This window comes from Gopherus flavomarginatus, chromosome 23, assembly GCF_025201925.1.
Source record: "Gopherus flavomarginatus isolate rGopFla2 chromosome 23, rGopFla2.mat.asm, whole genome shotgun sequence".
NCBI lineage: Eukaryota > Metazoa > Chordata > Testudines > Testudinidae > Gopherus > Gopherus flavomarginatus.
In genome coordinates this window covers 16,021,155-16,039,271 of record NC_066639.1, presented here as the reverse complement: position 1 = coordinate 16,039,271, position 18,117 = coordinate 16,021,155, and the positions used below count along the sequence as shown (strand labels likewise).

General features: G+C 44.9%; 1 protein-coding gene across 1 annotated transcript in view; it reads right to left on the bottom strand.

Annotated features, from left to right (window-relative positions):
- The window catches only part of ASGR1 (asialoglycoprotein receptor 1), a 31,531-nt gene that overhangs the window by 9,337 nt on the left and 4,077 nt on the right, over positions 1-18,117 (bottom strand). The window contains exon 7 of the mRNA XM_050933611.1: positions 17,714-17,820. Coding sequence (XP_050789568.1) covers positions 17,714-17,820 — 107 coding nt within the window. The remainder of the gene's footprint in view (positions 1-17,713; positions 17,821-18,117) is intronic.

The following is an 18,117-nucleotide window of genomic DNA, read 5'->3' as shown; positions in this document are numbered from 1 at the left end:
AGCTACATTGGGTGTGGATTAGAATTCTGGATTATGCTGGGTTAGAAGAGGCTACATTGCGTGTGGATTAGATTTCTGGATTATGCTGGGTTAGAAGAGGCTACAGTGGGTGTGGATTAGATTTCTGGATTAGGCCATTTTAGGTGAGGCTACATTGGGTGTGGATTAGATTTCTGGATTAGGCCGAGATAGGTGAGGCTACATTGGGTGTGGATTAGATATCTGGACTAGGCTGGGTTAGATGAAGCTACAGTGGGTGTGGATTAGATATCTGGATTAGACCAGGTTGGATGAAGCTACATTGGGTGTGGATTAGATTTCTGGATTATGCTGGGTTAGAAGAGGCTACGTTGGGTGTGGATTAGATTTCTAGACTAGTCTGGGTTAGATGAGGCTACAGTGGGTATGGATTAGATTTCTGGATTAGGCCAGGTTAGAAGAGGCTACAGTGGGTATGGATTAGATTTCTGGATTATGCTGGGTTAGAAGAGGCTACGTTGGGTGTGGATTAGATTTCTGGATTATACTGGGTTAGAAGAGGCTACATTGCGTGTGGATTAGATTTCTGGATTATGCTGGGTTAGAAGAGGCTACGTTGGGTGTGGATTAGATTTCTAGACTAGTCTGGGTTAGATGAGGCTACAGTGGGTATGGATTAGATTTCTGGATTAGGCCAGGTTAGAAGAGGCTACAGTGGGTATGGATTAGATTTCTGGATTAGGCCAGGTTGGATGAAGCTACATTGGGTGTGGATTAGATTTCTGGATTATGCTGGGTTAGATGAGGCTACAGTGGGTATGGATTAGATTTCTGGATTAGGCCAGGTTAGAAGAGGCTACAGTGGGTATGGATTAGATTTCTGGATTAGGCCAGGTTGGATGAAGCTACATTGGGTGTGGATTAGATTTCTGGATTATGCTGGGTTAGAAGAGGCTACATTGCGTGTGGATTAGATTTCTGGATTATGCTGGGTTAGAAGAGGCTACAGTGGGTGTGGATTAGATTTCTGGATTAGGCCATTTTAGGTGAGGCTACATTGGGTGTGGATTAGATTTCTGGATTAGGCCGAGATAGGTGAGGCTACATTGGGTGTGGATTAGATATCTGGACTAGGCTGGGTTAGATGAAGCTACAGTGGGTGTGGATTAGATATCTGGATTAGACCAGGTTGGATGAAGCTACATTGGGTGTGGATTAGATTTCTGGATTATGCTGGGTTAGAAGAGGCTACGTTGGGTGTGGATTAGATTTCTAGACTAGTCTGGGTTAGATGAGGCTACAGTGGGTATGGATTAGATTTCTGGATTAGGCCAGGTTAGAAGAGGCTACAGTGGGTATGGATTAGATTTCTGGATTATGCTGGGTTAGAAGAGGCTACGTTGGGTGTGGATTAGATTTCTGGATTATACTGGGTTAGAAGAGGCTACATTGCGTGTGGATTAGATTTCTGGATTATGCTGGGTTAGAAGAGGCTACGTTGGGTGTGGATTAGATTTCTAGACTAGTCTGGGTTAGATGAGGCTACAGTGGGTATGGATTAGATTTCTGGATTAGGCCAGGTTAGAAGAGGCTACAGTGGGTATGGATTAGATTTCTGGATTAGGCCAGGTTGGATGAAGCTACATTGGGTGTGGATTAGATTTCTGGATTATGCTGGGTTAGAAGAGGCTACATTGGCTGTGGATTAGATTTCTGGATTAGGCCAGGTTAGAACAGGCTACAGTGCGTATGGATTAGATTTCTGGATTAGGCCAGGTTGGATGAAGCTACATTGGGTGTGGATTAGAATTCTGGATTATGCTGGGTTAGAAGAGGCTACATTGCGTGTGGATTAGATTTCTGGATTATGCTGGGTTAGAAGAGGCTACAGTGGGTGTGGATTAGATTTCTGGATTAGGCCATTTTAGGTGAGGCTACATTGGGTGTGGATTAGATTTCTGGATTAGGCCGAGATAGGTGAGGCTACATTGGGTATGGATTAGATTTCTGGATTATGCTGGGTTAGAAGAGGCTACATTGGGTGTGGAATAGATTTCTGGATTATACTGGGTTAGAAGAGGCTTCAGTGGGTGTGGATTAGATTTCTGGATTAGGCCAGGTTAGGTGAGGCTACATTGGGTGTGGATTAGATTTCTGGATTAGGCCAGGTTAGAAGAGGCTATAGTAGGTATGGATTAGATTTCTGGATTAGGCCAGGTTGGATGAAGCTACTTGGGTGTGGATTAGCTTTCTAGACTAGTCTGAGTTAGATGAAGCTATAGTGGGTGTGGATTAGATTTCTGGATTAGGCGAGGTTAGGTGAGGCCACATTGGGTGTGGATTAGATTTCTGGATTACGCTGGGTTAGATGAGGCTACATTTGGTGTGGATTAGATTTCTGGATTAGGCGAGGTTAGGTGAGGCCACATTGGGTGTGGATTAGATTTCTGGATTACGCTGGGTTAGATGAGGCTACATTTGGTGTGGATTAGATTTCTGGATTAGGCCAGGTTAGAAGAGGCTACAGTGGGTCTGGATTAGATTTCTGGATTAGGCCAGGTTGGATGAAGCTACATTGGGTGTCGATTAGATTTCTGGATTATGCTGGGTTAGAAGAGGCTACATTGGGTATGGATTAGATTTCTGGATTAGGCCAGGTTGGATGAAGCTATATTGGGTGTGGATTAGATTTCTGGATTAGGCCAGGTTAGGTGAGGCTACATTGGGTGTGGATTAGATTTCTGGATTACGCTGGGTTAGATGAGGCTACATTTGGTGTGGATTAGATTTCTGGATTAGGCCAGGTTAGAAGAGGCTATAGTGGGTATGGATTATATTTCTGGATTAGGCCAGGTTGGATGAAGCTACATTGGGTGTGGATTAGATTTCTGGATTAGGCCAGGTTGGATCAAGCTACATTGGGTGTGGATTAGATTTCTGGATTAGGCCAGGTTAGAAGAGGCTATAGTGGGTATGGATTAGATTTTTGGATTAGGCCAGGTTAGAAGAGGCTATAGTGGGTATGGATTAGATTTCTGGATTAGGCCAGGTTGGATGAAGCTACATTGGGTGTGGATTAGATTTCTGGATTATGCTGGTTTAGAAGAGGCTACATTGGGTCTGGATTAGATTTCTAGACTAGTTTGGGTTAGATGAGGCTACAGTGGGTATGGATTCGATTTCTGGATTAGGCCAGGTTAGAAGAGGCTACAGTGGGTATGGATTAGATTTCTGGATTAGGCCCGGTTAGGTGAGGCCACGTTGGGTGTGGATTAGATTTCTAGGCTAGGCAGGGTTAGATGAGGCTACAGTGGATAGGGATTAGATTTCTGGATTAGGCCAGGTTAAAAGAGGCTACATTGGGTATGGATTAGATTTCTGGATTATGCTGGTTTAGAAGAGGCTACATTGGGTCTGGATTAGATTTCTAGACTAGTTTGGGTTAGATGAGGCTACAGTGGGTATGGATTCGATTTCTGGATTAGGCCAGGTTAGAAGAGGCTACAGTGGGTATGGATTAGATTTCTGGATTAGGCCCGGTTAGGTGAGGCCACGTTGGGTGTGGATTAGATTTCTAGGCTAGGCAGGGTTAGATGAGGCTACAGTGGATGGGGATTAGATTTCTGGATTAGGCCAGGTTAAAAGAGGCTACAGTGGGTATGGATTAGATTTCTGGATTATGCTGGGTTAGAAGAGGCTACATTGGGTGTGGATTAGATTTCTGAATTATGCTGGGTTTGAAGAGGCTACATTGGGTGTGGATTAGATTTCTGGATTAGGCCAGGTTAGAAGAGGCTATAGTGGGTATGGATTAGATTTCTGGATTAGGCCAGGTTAAAAGAGGCTACAGTGGGTATGGACTAGATTTCTGGATTATGCTGGGTTAGAAGAGGCTACATTGCGTGTGGATTAGATTTCTGGATTATGCTGGGTTAGAAGAGGCTACATTGGGTGTGGATTAGATTTCTGGATTATACTGGGTTAGAAGAGGCTTCAGTGGGTGTGGATTAGATTTCTGGATTAGGCCAGGTTAGGTGAGGCTACATTGGGTGTGGATTAGATTTCTGGATTAGGCCAGGTTAGAAGAGGCTATAGTAGGTATGGATTAGATTTCTGGATTAGGCCAGGTTGGATGAAGCTACATTGGGTTTGGATTAGATTTCTAGACTAGTCTGAATTAGATGAAGCTATAGTGGGTGTGGATTAGATTTCTGGATTAGGCCAGGTTAGAAGAGGCTACAGTGGGTCTGGATTAGATTTCTGGATTAGGCCAGGTTGGATGAAGCTACATTGGGTGTCGATTAGATTTCTGGATTATGCTGGGTTAGAAGAGGCTACATTGGGTGTGGATTAGATTTCTGGATTAGGCCAGGTTGGATGAAGCTATATTGGGTGTGGATTAGATTTCTGGATTAGGCCAGGTTAGGTGAGGCTACATTGGGTGTGGATTAGATTTCTGGATTACGCTGGGTTAGATTAGGCTACATTTGGTGTGGATTAGATTTCTGGATTAGGCCAGGTTAGAAGAGGCTACAGTGGGTATGGATTAGATTTCTGGATTAGGCGAGGTTGGATGAAGCTACATTGGGTGTGGATTAGATTTCTGGATTAGGCTGGGTTGGATGAAGCTACAGTGGGGGTGGATTAGATTTCTGGATTAGGCCAGGTTAGGTGAGGCCACATTGGGTGTGGATTCTATTTCTGGGCTAGGCTGGGTTAGATGAAGCTACAGTGGATGTGGATTAGGTTTTTGGATTAGGCCGAGATAGGTGAGGCTACAGTGGGTGTGGATTAGATTTCTGGATTAGGCCAGGTTGGATGAAGCTACTTGGGTGTGGATTAGCTTTCTAGACTAGTCTGAGTTAGATGAAGCTATAGTGGGTGTGGATTAGATTTCTGGATTAGGCGAGGTTAGGTGAGGCCACATTGGGTGTGGATTAGATTTCTGGATTACGCTGGGTTAGATGAGGCTACATTGGGTGTGGATTAGATTTCTGGATTAGGCCAGGTTAGAAGAGGCTACAGTGGGTCTGGATTAGATTTCTGGATTAGGCCAGGTTGGATGAAGCTACATTGGGTGTCGATTAGATTTCTGGATTATGCTGGGTTAGAAGAGGCTACATTGGGTATGGATTAGATTTCTGGATTAGGCCAAGTTGGATGAAGCTATATTGGGTGTGGATTAGATTTCTGGATTAGGCCAGGTTAGGTGAGGCTACATTGGGTGTGGATTAGATTTCTGGATTACGCTGGGTTAGATGAGGCTACATTTGGTGTGGATTAGATTTCTGGATTAGGCCAGGTTAGAAGAGGCTATAGTGGGTATGGATTAGATTTCTGGATTAGGCCAGGTTGGATGAAGCTACATTGGGTGTGGATTAGATTTCTGGATTAGGCCAGGTTGGATCAAGCTACATTGGGTGTGGATTAGATTTCTGGATTAGGCCAGGTTAGAAGAGGCTATAGTGGGTATGGATTAGATTTTTGGATTAGGCCAGGTTAGAAGAGGCTATAGTGGGTATGGATTAGATTTTTGGATTAGGCCAGGTTGGATGCAGCTACATTGGGTGTGGATTAGATTTCTGGATTATGCTGGTTTAGAAGAGGCTACATTGGGTCTGGATTAGATTTCTAGACTAGTTTGGGTTAGATGAGGCTACAGTGGGTATGGATTCGATTTCTGGATTAGGCCCGGTTAGGTGAGGCCACGTTGGGTGTGGATTAGATTTCTAGGCTAGGCTGGGTTAGATGAGGCTACAGTGGATGGGGATTAGATTTCTGGATTAGGCCAGGTTGGATGAAGCTATATTGGGTGTGGATAAGATTTCTGGATTATGCTGGGTTAGGAGAGGCTATAGTGGGTATGGATTAGATTTCTGGATTAGGCCAGGTTGGATGAAGCTATATTGGGTGTGGATTAGATTACTGGATTAGGCCGAGATAGGTAAGGCTACATTGGGTGTGGATTAGATTTCTGGATTAGGCCAGGTTCAAAGAGGCTATAGTGGGTATGGATTAGATTTCTGGATTAGGCCAGGTTGGATGAAGCTATATTGCGTGTGGATTAGATTTCTGGATTATGCTGGGTTAGAAGAGGCTACATTGGATGTGGATAAGATTTCTAGACTAGTCTGGGTTAGATGAGGCTACATTGGCTGTGGATTAGATTTTTGGATTAGGCCAGGTTGGATGCAGCTACATTGGGTGTGGATTAGATTTCTGGATTATGCTGGTTTAGAAGAGGCTACATTGGGTCTGGATTAGATTTCTAGACTAGTTTGGGTTAGATGAGGCTACAGTGGGTATGGATTCGATTTCTGGATTAGGCCCGGTTAGGTGAGGCCACGTTGGGTGTGGATTAGATTTCTAGGCTAGGCTGGGTTAGATGAGGCTACAGTGGATGGGGATTAGATTTCTGGATTAGGCCAGGTTGGATGAAGCTATATTGGGTGTGGATAAGATTTCTGGATTATGCTGGGTTAGGAGAGGCTATAGTGGGTATGGATTAGATTTCTGGATTAGGCCAGGTTGGATGAAGCTATATTGGGTGTGGATTAGATTACTGGATTAGGCCGAGATAGGTAAGGCTACATTGGGTGTGGATTAGATTTCTGGATTAGGCCAGGTTCAAAGAGGCTATAGTGGGTATGGATTAGATTTCTGGATTAGGCCAGGTTGGATGAAGCTATATTGCGTGTGGATTAGATTTCTGGATTATGCTGGGTTAGAAGAGGCTACATTGGATGTGGATAAGATTTCTAGACTAGTCTGGGTTAGATGAGGCTACATTGGCTGTGGATTAGATTTCTGGATTAGGCCAGGTTAGAACAGGCTACAGTGCGTATGGATTAGATTTCTGGATTAGGCCAGGTTGGATGAAGCTACATTGGGTGTGGATTAGAATTCTGGATTATGCTGGGTTAGAAGAGGCTACATTGCGTGTGGATTAGATTTCTGGATTATGCTGGGTTAGAAGAGGCTACAGTGGGTGTGGATTAGATTTCTGGATTAGGCCATTTTAGGTGAGGCTACATTGGGTGTGGATTAGATTTCTGGATTAGGCCGAGATAGGTGAGGCTACATTGGGTGTGGATTAGATATCTGGACTAGGCTGGGTTAGATGAGGCTACAGTGGATGTGGATTAGATTTCTGGATTAGACCAGGTTAAAAGAGGCTACAGTGGGTATGGATTAGATATCTGGATTATGCTGGGTTAGAAGAGGCTACATTGGGTGTGGATTAGATTTCTGGATTATGCTGGGTTAGAAGAGGCTACGTTGGGTGTGGAATAGATTTCTGGATTATACTGGGTTAGAAGAGGCTTCAGTGGGTGTGGATTAGATTTCTGGATTAGGCCAGGTTAGGTGAGGCTACATTGGGTGTGGATTAGATTTCTGGATTAGGCCAGGTTAGAAGAGGCTATAGTAGGTATGGATTAGATTTCTGGATTAGGCCAGGTTGGATGAAGCTACTTGGGTGTGGATTAGCTTTCTAGACTAGTCTGAGTTAGATGAAGCTATAGTGGGTGTGGATTAGATTTCTGGATTAGGCGAGGTTAGGTGAGGACACATTGGGTGTGGATTAGATTTCTGGATTACGCTGGGTTAGATGAGGCTACATTTGGTGTGGATTAGATTTCTGGATTAGGCCAGGTTAGAAGAGGCTACAGTGGGTCTGGATTAGATTTCTGGATTAGGCCAGGTTGGATGAAGCTACATTGGGTGTCGATTAGATTTCTGGATTATGCTGGGTTAGAAGAGGCTACATTGGGTATGGATTAGATTTCTGGATTAGGCCAGGTTGGATGAAGCTATATTGGGTGTGGATTAGATTTCTGGATTAGGCCAGGTTAGGTGAGGCTACATTGGGTGTGAATTAGATTTCTGGATTACGCTGGGTTAGATGAGGCTACATTTGGTGTGGATTAGATTTCTGGATTAGGCCAGGTTAGAAGAGGCTATAGTGGGTATGGATTAGATTTCTGGATTAGGCCAGGTTGGATGAAGCTACATTGGGTGTGGATTAGATTTCTAGACTAGTCTGGGTTAGATGAGGCTACAGTGGGTATGGATTAGATTTCTGGATTAGGCCAGGTTAGAAGAGGCTACAGTGGGTATGGATTAGATTTCTGGATTAGGCCAGGTTGGATGAAGCTACATTGGGTGTGGATTAGATTTCTGGATTATGCTGGGTTAGAAGAGGCTACATTGCGTGTGGATTAGATTTCTGGATTATGCTGGGTTAGAAGAGGCTACAGTGGGTGTGGATTAGATTTCTGGATTAGGCCATTTTAGGTGAGGCTACATTGGGTGTGGATTAGATTTCTGGATTAGGCCGAGATAGGTGAGGCTACATTGGGTGTGGATTAGATATCTGGACTAGGCTGGGTTAGATGAAGCTACAGTGGGTGTGGATTAGATATCTGGATTAGACCAGGTTGGATGAAGCTACATTGGGTGTGGATTAGATTTCTGGATTATGCTGGGTTAGAAGAGGCTACGTTGGGTGTGGATTAGATTTCTAGACTAGTCTGGGTTAGATGAGGCTACAGTGGGTATGGATTAGATTTCTGGATTAGGCCAGGTTAGAAGAGGCTACAGTGGGTATGGATTAGATTTCTGGATTATGCTGGGTTAGAAGAGGCTACGTTGGGTGTGGATTAGATTTCTGGATTATACTGGGTTAGAAGAGGCTACATTGCGTGTGGATTAGATTTCTGGATTATGCTGGGTTAGAAGAGGCTACGTTGGGTGTGGATTAGATTTCTAGACTAGTCTGGGTTAGATGAGGCTACAGTGGGTATGGATTAGATTTCTGGATTAGGCCAGGTTAGAAGAGGCTACAGTGGGTATGGATTAGATTTCTGGATTAGGCCAGGTTGGATGAAGCTACATTGGGTGTGGATTAGATTTCTGGATTATGCTGGGTTAGAAGAGGCTACATTGCGTGTGGATTAGATTTCTGGATTATACTGGGTTAGAAGAGGCTTCAGTGGGTATGGATTAGATTTCTGGATTAGGCCAGGTTGGATGAAGCTACATTGGGTGCGGATTAGATTTCTGGATTATGCTGGGTAAGAAGAGGCTACATTTGGTGTGGATTAGATTTCTAGACTAGTCTGGGTTAGATGAGGCTACAGTGGGTATGGATTAGATTTCTGGATTAGGCCAGGTTAGAAGAGGCTACAGTGGGTATGGATTAGATTTCTGGATTAGGCCAGGTTAGGTGAGGCCACTTTGGGTGTGGATTAGATTTTTGGCCTAGGCTGGGTTAGATGAGGCTACAGTGGATGTGGATTAGATTTCTGGATTTGACCAGGTTAAAAGAGGCTACAGTGGGTATGGATTAGATTTCTGGATTATGCTGGGTTAGAAGAGGCTACATTGGGTGTGGAATAGATTTCTGGATTATACTGGGTTAGAAGAGGCTTCAGTGGGTGTGGATTAGATTTCTGGATTAGGCCAGGTTAGGTGAGGCTACATTGGGTGTGGATTAGATTTCTGGATTAGGCCAGGTTAGAAGAGGCTATAGTAGGTATGGATTAGATTTCTGGATTAGGCCAGGTTGGATGAAGCTACTTGGGTGTGGATTAGCTTTCTAGACTAGTCTGAGTTAGATGAAGCTATAGTGGGTGTGGATTAGATTTCTGGATTAGGCGAGGTTAGGTGAGGCCACATTGGGTGTGGATTAGATTTCTGGATTACGCTGGGTTAGATGAGGCTACATTTGGTGTGGATTAGATTTCTGGATTAGGCCAGGTTAGAAGAGGCTACAGTGGGTCTGGATTAGATTTCTGGATTAGGCCAGGTTGGATGAAGCTACATTGGGTGTCGATTAGATTTCTGGATTATGCTGGGTTAGAAGAGGCTACATTGGGTATGGATTAGATTTCTGGATTAGGCCAGGTTGGATGAAGCTATATTGGGTGTGGATTAGATTTCTGGATTAGGCCAGGTTAGGTGAGGCTACATTGGGTGTGGATTAGATTTCTGGATTAGGCCAGGTTGGATCAAGCTACATTGGGTGTGGATTAGATTTCTGGATTAGGCCAGGTTAGAAGAGGCTATAGTGGGTATGGATTATATTTCTGGATTAGGCCAGGTTGGATGAAGCTACATTGGGTGTGGATTAGATTTCTGGATTAGGCCAGGTTGGATCAAGCTACATTGGGTGTGGATTAGATTTCTGGATTAGGCCAGGTTAGAAGAGGCTATAGTGGGTATGGATTAGATTTTTGGATTAGGCCAGGTTAGAAGAGGCTATAGTGGGTATGGATTAGATTTCTGGATTAGGCCAGGTTGGATGAAGCTACATTGGGTGTGGATTAGATTTCTGGATTATGCTGGTTTAGAAGAGGCTACATTGGGTCTGGATTAGATTTCTAGACTAGTTTGGGTTAGATGAGGCTACAGTGGGTATGGATTCGATTTCTGGATTAGGCCAGGTTAGAAGAGGCTACAGTGGGTATGGATTAGATTTCTGGATTAGGCCCGGTTAGGTGAGGCCACGTTGGGTGTGGATTAGATTTCTAGGCTAGGCAGGGTTAGATGAGGCTACAGTGGATGGGGATTAGATTTCTGGATTAGGCCAGGTTAAAAGAGGCTACATTGGGTATGGATTAGATTTCTGGATTATGCTGGTTTAGAAGAGGCTACATTGGGTCTGGATTAGATTTCTAGACTAGTTTGGGTTAGATGAGGCTACAGTGGGTATGGATTCGATTTCTGGATTAGGCCAGGTTAGAAGAGGCTACAGTGGGTATGGATTAGATTTCTGGATTAGGCCCGGTTAGGTGAGGCCACGTTGGGTGTGGATTAGATTTCTAGGCTAGGCAGGGTTAGATGAGGCTACAGTGGATGGGGATTAGATTTCTGGATTAGGCCAGGTTAAAAGAGGCTACAGTGGGTATGGATTAGATTTCTGGATTATGCTGGGTTAGAAGAGGCTACATTGGGTGTGGATTAGATTTCTGAATTATGCTGGGTTTGAAGAGGCTACATTGGGTGTGGATTAGATTTCTGGATTAGGCCAGGTTAGAAGAGGCTATAGTGGGTATGGATTAGATTTCTGGATTAGGCCAGGTTAAAAGAGGCTACAGTGGGTATGGACTAGATTTCTGGATTATGCTGGGTTAGAAGAGGCTACATTGCGTGTGGATTAGATTTCTGGATTATGCTGGGTTAGAAGAGGCTACATTGGGTGTGGATTAGATTTCTGGATTATACTGGGTTAGAAGAGGCTTCAGTGGGTGTGGATTAGATTTCTGGATTAGGCCAGGTTAGGTGAGGCTACATTGGGTGTGGATTAGATTTCTGGATTAGGCCAGGTTAGAAGAGGCTATAGTAGGTATGGATTAGATTTCTGGATTAGGCCAGGTTGGATGAAGCTACATTGGGTTTGGATTAGATTTCTAGACTAGTCTGAATTAGATGAAGCTATAGTGGGTGTGGATTAGATTTCTGGATTAGGCCAGGTTAGAAGAGGCTACAGTGGGTCTGGATTAGATTTCTGGATTAGGCCAGGTTGGATGAAGCTACATTGGGTGTCGATTAGATTTCTGGATTATGCTGGGTTAGAAGAGGCTACATTGGGTGTGGATTAGATTTCTGGATTAGGCCAGGTTGGATGAAGCTATATTGGGTGTGGATTAGATTTCTGGATTAGGCCAGGTTAGGTGAGGCTACATTGGGTGTGGATTAGATTTCTGGATTACGCTGGGTTAGATTAGGCTACATTTGGTGTGGATTAGATTTCTGGATTAGGCCAGGTTAGAAGAGGCTACAGTGGGTATGGATTAGATTTCTGGATTAGGCGAGGTTGGATGAAGCTACATTGGGTGTGGATTAGATTTCTGGATTAGGCTGGGTTGGATGAAGCTACAGTGGGGTGGATTAGATTTCTGGATTAGGCCAGGTTAGGTGAGGCCACATTGGGTGTGGATTCTATTTCTGGGCTAGGCTGGGTTAGATGAAGCTACAGTGGATGTGGATTAGGTTTTTGGATTAGGCCGAGATAGGTGAGGCTACAGTGGGTGTGGATTAGATTTCTGGATTAGGCCAGGTTGGATGAAGCTACTTGGGTGTGGATTAGCTTTCTAGACTAGTCTGAGTTAGATGAAGCTATAGTGGGTGTGGATTAGATTTCTGGATTAGGCGAGGTTAGGTGAGGCCACATTGGGTGTGGATTAGATTTCTGGATTACGCTGGGTTAGATGAGGCTACATTGGGTGTGGATTAGATTTCTGGATTAGGCCAGGTTAGAAGAGGCTACAGTGGGTCTGGATTAGATTTCTGGATTAGGCCAGGTTGGATGAAGCTACATTGGGTGTCGATTAGATTTCTGGATTATGCTGGGTTAGAAGAGGCTACATTGGGTATGGATTAGATTTCTGGATTAGGCCAAGTTGGATGAAGCTATATTGGGTGTGGATTAGATTTCTGGATTAGGCCAGGTTAGGTGAGGCTACATTGGGTGTGGATTAGATTTCTGGATTACGCTGGGTTAGATGAGGCTACATTTGGTGTGGATTAGATTTCTGGATTAGGCCAGGTTAGAAGAGGCTATAGTGGGTATGGATTAGATTTCTGGATTAGGCCAGGTTGGATGAAGCTACATTGGGTGTGGATTAGATTTCTGGATTAGGCCAGGTTGGATCAAGCTACATTGGGTGTGGATTAGATTTCTGGATTAGGCCAGGTTAGAAGAGGCTATAGTGGGTATGGATTAGATTTTTGGATTAGGCCAGGTTAGAAGAGGCTATAGTGGGTATGGATTAGATTTTTGGATTAGGCCAGGTTGGATGCAGCTACATTGGGTGTGGATTAGATTTCTGGATTATGCTGGTTTAGAAGAGGCTACATTGGGTCTGGATTAGATTTCTAGACTAGTTTGGGTTAGATGAGGCTACAGTGGGTATGGATTCGATTTCTGGATTAGGCCCGGTTAGGTGAGGCCACGTTGGGTGTGGATTAGATTTCTAGGCTAGGCTGGGTTAGATGAGGCTACAGTGGATGGGGATTAGATTTCTGGATTAGGCCAGGTTAAAAGAGGCTACAGTGGGTATGGATTAGATTTCTGGATTATGCTGGGTTAGAAGAGGCTACATTGGGTGTGGATTAGATTTCTGGATTAGGCCAGGTTAGAAGAGGCTATAGTGGGTATGGATGAGATTTCTGGATTAGGCCAGGTTAAAAGAGGCTACAGTGGGTATGGACTAGATTTCTGGATTATGCTGGGTTAGAAGAGGCTACATTGCGTGTGGATTAGATTTCTGGATTATGCTGGGTTAGAAGAGGCTACATTGGGTGTGGATTAGATTTCTGGATTATACTGGGTTAGAAGAGGCTTCAGTGGGTGTGGATTAGATTTCTGGATTAGGCCAGGTTAGGTGAGGCTACATTGGGTGTGGATTAGATTTCTGGATTAGGCCAGGTTAGAAGAGGCTATAGTAGGTATGGATTAGATTTCTGGATTAGGCCAGGTTGGATGAAGCTACATTGGGTGTGGATTAGATTTCTAGACTAGTCTGAATTAGATGAAGCTATAGTGGGTGTGGATTAGATTTCTGGATTAGGCCAGGTTAGAAGAGGCTACAGTGGGTCTGGATTAGATTTCTGGATTAGGCCAGGTTGGATGAAGCTACATTGGGTGTCGATTAGATTTCTGGATTATGCTGGGTTAGATTAGGCTACATTTGGTGTGGATTTGATTTCTGGATTAGGCCAGGTTAGAAGAGGCTACAGTGGGTATGGATTAGATTTCTGGATTAGGCCAGGTTGGATGAAGCTACATTGGGTGTGGATTAGATTTCTAGACTAGTCTGAATTAGATGAAGCTATAGTGGGTGTGGATTAGATTTCTGGATTAGGCCAGGTTAGAAGAGGCTACAGTGGGTCTGGATTAGATTTCTGGATTAGGCCAGGTTGGATGAAGCTACATTGGGTGTCGATTAGATTTCTGGATTATGCTGGGTTAGATTAGGCTACATTTGGTGTGGATTTGATTTCTGGATTAGGCCAGGTTAGAAGAGGCTACAGTGGGTATGGATTAGATTTCTGGATTAGGCCAGGTTGGATGAAGCTACATTGGGTTTGGATTAGATTTCTGGACTAGGCTGGGTTAGAAGAGAATAGAGTGGGTGTGGATTAGATTTCTGGATTGCGCGGGGTTAGATGAGGCTACATTGGGTGTGGATTAGATTTCTGGATTAGGCCAGGTTAGAAGAGGCTACAGTGGGTATGGATTAGATTTCTGGATTAGGTCAGGTTGGATGAAGGTACATTGGGTGTGGATTAGATTTCTGGATTATGCTGGGTTAGAAGAGGCTACATTGGGTGTGGATTAGATTTCTGGATTAGGTCAGGTTAGGTGAGGCCATATTGGGTGTGGATTAGATTCTTGGATGACGCTGGTTTAGATGAAGCTACATTGAGTGCGGATTAGGTTTCTGGATTATGCCAGGTTGGATGAAGCTACATTGGGTTTGGATTAGATTTCTGGACTAGGCTGGGTTAGAAGAGAATAGAGTGGGTGTGGATTAGATTTCTGGATTGCGCGGGGTTAGGTGAGGCTACATTGGGTGTGGATTAGATTTCTGGATTATGCCAGGTTAGAGGAGGCTACAGTGGGTATGGATTAGATTTCTGGATTAGGCCAGGTTGGATGAAGCTACATTGGGTGTGGATTAGATTTCTGGATTATGCTGGGTTCGAAGAGGCTACATTGGGTGAAGATTAGATTTCTGGACTAGGCCGGGTTAGATGAAGCTACAGTGGGTGTGGATTAGATTTCTGGATTATGCTGGGTTAGAAGAGGCTACATTGGGTGTGGATTAGATTTCTGGACTAGGCTGGGTTAGATGAAGCTACAGTGGGTGTGGATTAGATTTCTGGATTAGGCCAGGTTAGGTGAGGCTACATTGGGTGTGGATTAGATTTCTGGATTAGGCCAGGTTAGAAGAGGCTATAGTAGGTATGGATTAGATTTCTGGATTAGGCCAGGTTGGATGAAGCTACATTGGGTGTGGATTAGATTTCTAGACTAGTCTGAATTAGATGAAGCTATAGTGGGTGTGGATTAGATTTCTGGATTAGGCCAGGTTAGAAGAGGCTACAGTGGGTCTGGATTAGATTTCTGGATTAGGCCAGGTTGGATGAAGCTACATTGGGTGTCGATTAGATTTCTGGATTATGCTGGGTTAGATTAGGCTACATTTGGTGTGGATTAGATTTCTGGATTAGGCCAGGTTAGAAGAGGCTACAGTGGGTATGGATTAGATTTCTGGATTAGGCCAGGTTGGATGAAGCTACATTGGGTTTGGATTAGATTTCTGGACTAGGCTGGGTTAGAAGAGAATAGAGTGGGTGTGGATTAGATTTCTGGATTGCGCGGGGTTAGATGAGGCTACATTGGGTGTGGATTAGATTTCTGGATTAGGCCAGGTTAGAAGAGGCTACAGTGGGTATGGATTAGATTTCTGGATTAGGTCAGGTTGGATGAAGGTACATTGGGTGTGGATTAGATTTCTGGATTATGCTGGGTTAGAAGAGGCTACATTGGGTGTGGATTAGATTTCTGGATTAGGTCAGGTTAGGTGAGGCCATATTGGGTGTGGATTAGATTCTTGGATGACGCTGGTTTAGATGAAGCTACATTGAGTGCGGATTAGGTTTCTGGATTATGCCAGGTTGGATGAAGCTACATTGGGTTTGGATTAGATTTCTGGACTAGGCTGGGTTAGAAGAGAATAGAGTGGGTGTGGATTAGATTTCTGGATTGCGCGGGGTTAGGTGAGGCTACATTGGGTGTGGATTAGATTTCTGGATTATGCCAGGTTAGAGGAGGCTACAGTGGGTATGGATTAGATTTCTGGATTAGGCCAGGTTGGATGAAGCTACATTGGGTGTGGATTAGATTTCTGGATTATGCTGGGTTCGAAGAGGCTACATTGGGTGAAGATTAGATTTCTGGACTAGGCCGGGTTAGATGAAGCTACAGTGGGTGTGGATTAGATTTCTGGATTATGCTGGGTTAGAAGAGGCTACATTGGGTGTGGATTAGATTTCTGGACTAGGCTGGGTTAGATGAAGCTACAGTGGGTGTGGATTAGATTTCTGGATTAGGCCAGGTTAGGTGAGGCTACATTGGGTGTGGATTAGATTTCTGAATTATCCTAGGTTAGAAGAGGCTACAGTGGGTATGGATTCGATTTCTGGACTAGGCTGGGTTAGATGAAGCTACATTGGGTGTGGATTAGATTTCTGGATTAGGCCGAGATAGGTGAGGCTACATTGGGTGTGGATTAGATTTCTGGACTAGGCTGGGTTAGATGAAGCTACAGTGGGTGTGGATTACATTTCTGGATTAGGCCAGGTTAGGTGATGCTACATTGGGTGTGGATTAGATTTCTGGATTGCACGGGGTTAAATGAGGCTACAGTGGGTGTGGATTAGATTTCTGGATTAGGCCAGGTTAGAAGAGGCTAAATTGGGTGTGGATTAGATATCTGGACTAGGCTGGGTTAGATGAAGCTACAGTGGGTGTGGATTAGATTTCTGGATTAGGCCAGGTTAGGTGAGGCTACATTGGGTGTGTATTAGATTTCTGGATTAGGCCAGGTTATATGAGGCTACATTGAGTGTGGATTAGGTTTCTCTATTAGGCCAAGTTAGGTGAAGCGACATCAGATTTCTTTATTAGGCCAGGTTAGGTGAGGCTACATTGGGTGTGGATTAGATTTGTGGACTAGGCTGGGTTAGATGAAGCTACAGTGGGTGTGGATTAGATTTCTGGATTAGGCCAGGTTAGGTGAGGCTACACTGGGTGTGGATTAGATTTCTGGACTAGGCTGGGTTAGATGAAGCTACAGTGGTTGTGGATTAGATTTCTGGATTAGGCCGGGTTAGGTGAGGCTACATTCGGTGTGGATTAGATTTCTGGACTAGGCTGGGTTAGATGAGGCTGGATTGAGGGAAACTGAGATGACATGGGGCCATGCTCAATATTGATTTCTGGCTGATCCGAGCTCCAGTCTCTGAAATGAAAGCAGAGCTGGGTGAGGGAGGGAAGGGGGGCAGGGAGCGAAGATTGGTTGGGATGAGGGATCCGATTAGATTGATTTAGGAAGTGATGAAATCAAATCAGATCTGGAGTCAGATTAGCACAGGGATGGGTTAGGATTTGGATTTGAATTGGGACTAGATCTGGTTTGGATCTGGATCAGGACTGGGTCAAGAGAGAGATTGGATTTGGAACAGGATCAGTATTGGTCTGGGATCTGGGCCGGGATTTGGACTCAGTCAAGACTAGTTCTTGATTTGGATTTATATTAGAGGATATAATCTGAGACGGGAGTAGAGCAGCATGTGTGATTAGAAGAGATATTTCATAAAATTGGCATGGTCAAAATGGGATTAACTGGATTATTTGATTTAATTCTGTTATTAGGGTTTGGAATGGATTATTTTCACGGGATTCATAGTTGAGATTATGGCAGAGATTGGATTAGATAATCGAGGGAATGAACGAGATGGGACCTAGATTATGATCGATTAGATTTGACTGTGAATTTGGCGCCGATCGGACGAGGAAATCAAAGGCCAAAATTCGGCTGGATTAAGGATTAACCTGGGTAATCCGGGAGAAGTGGGAGGTTGAGAGAGTCTCCAGGGGAGGGATACAGGAAGCGGGGGCCTGGTGGGAAGGCCAAGGGTGGGGCCAATCGGCGCCGCTTACCGGGAGTCCATGGTGTAGACGGAACCGTCAACCCAGAGCCACTGGCCGCTCTTATCGGTCAGCCCGATCCAGGTGTACAGAGGGACCGTCCGCTCCTGCACGTACAGCTGCCGCGGAAAAATAACCGGCGCAGGATTATTTCGAGCCGCACCCCACAGCGCCCCCTGCTGGGGGAGGCCAGGACAGGAGTAGCTGGGAGCCCATTCTGTGCCCCAATGCCGGCGCCCTCTGCTGGGAGAGGCCAGAGCTGCAATGGGCGAGAGCCCACCCCACGCCCCACAGCTGGCGCCCCCTGCTGGGAGAGGCCGGGACTGGAGTGGCCAGGAGTCCACCCTGTGCCCCACAGTGCCCCCTGCTGGGAGAGGCTGGGAGTCCACTTTGCGCCCCATGGCTGGCACCCCCTG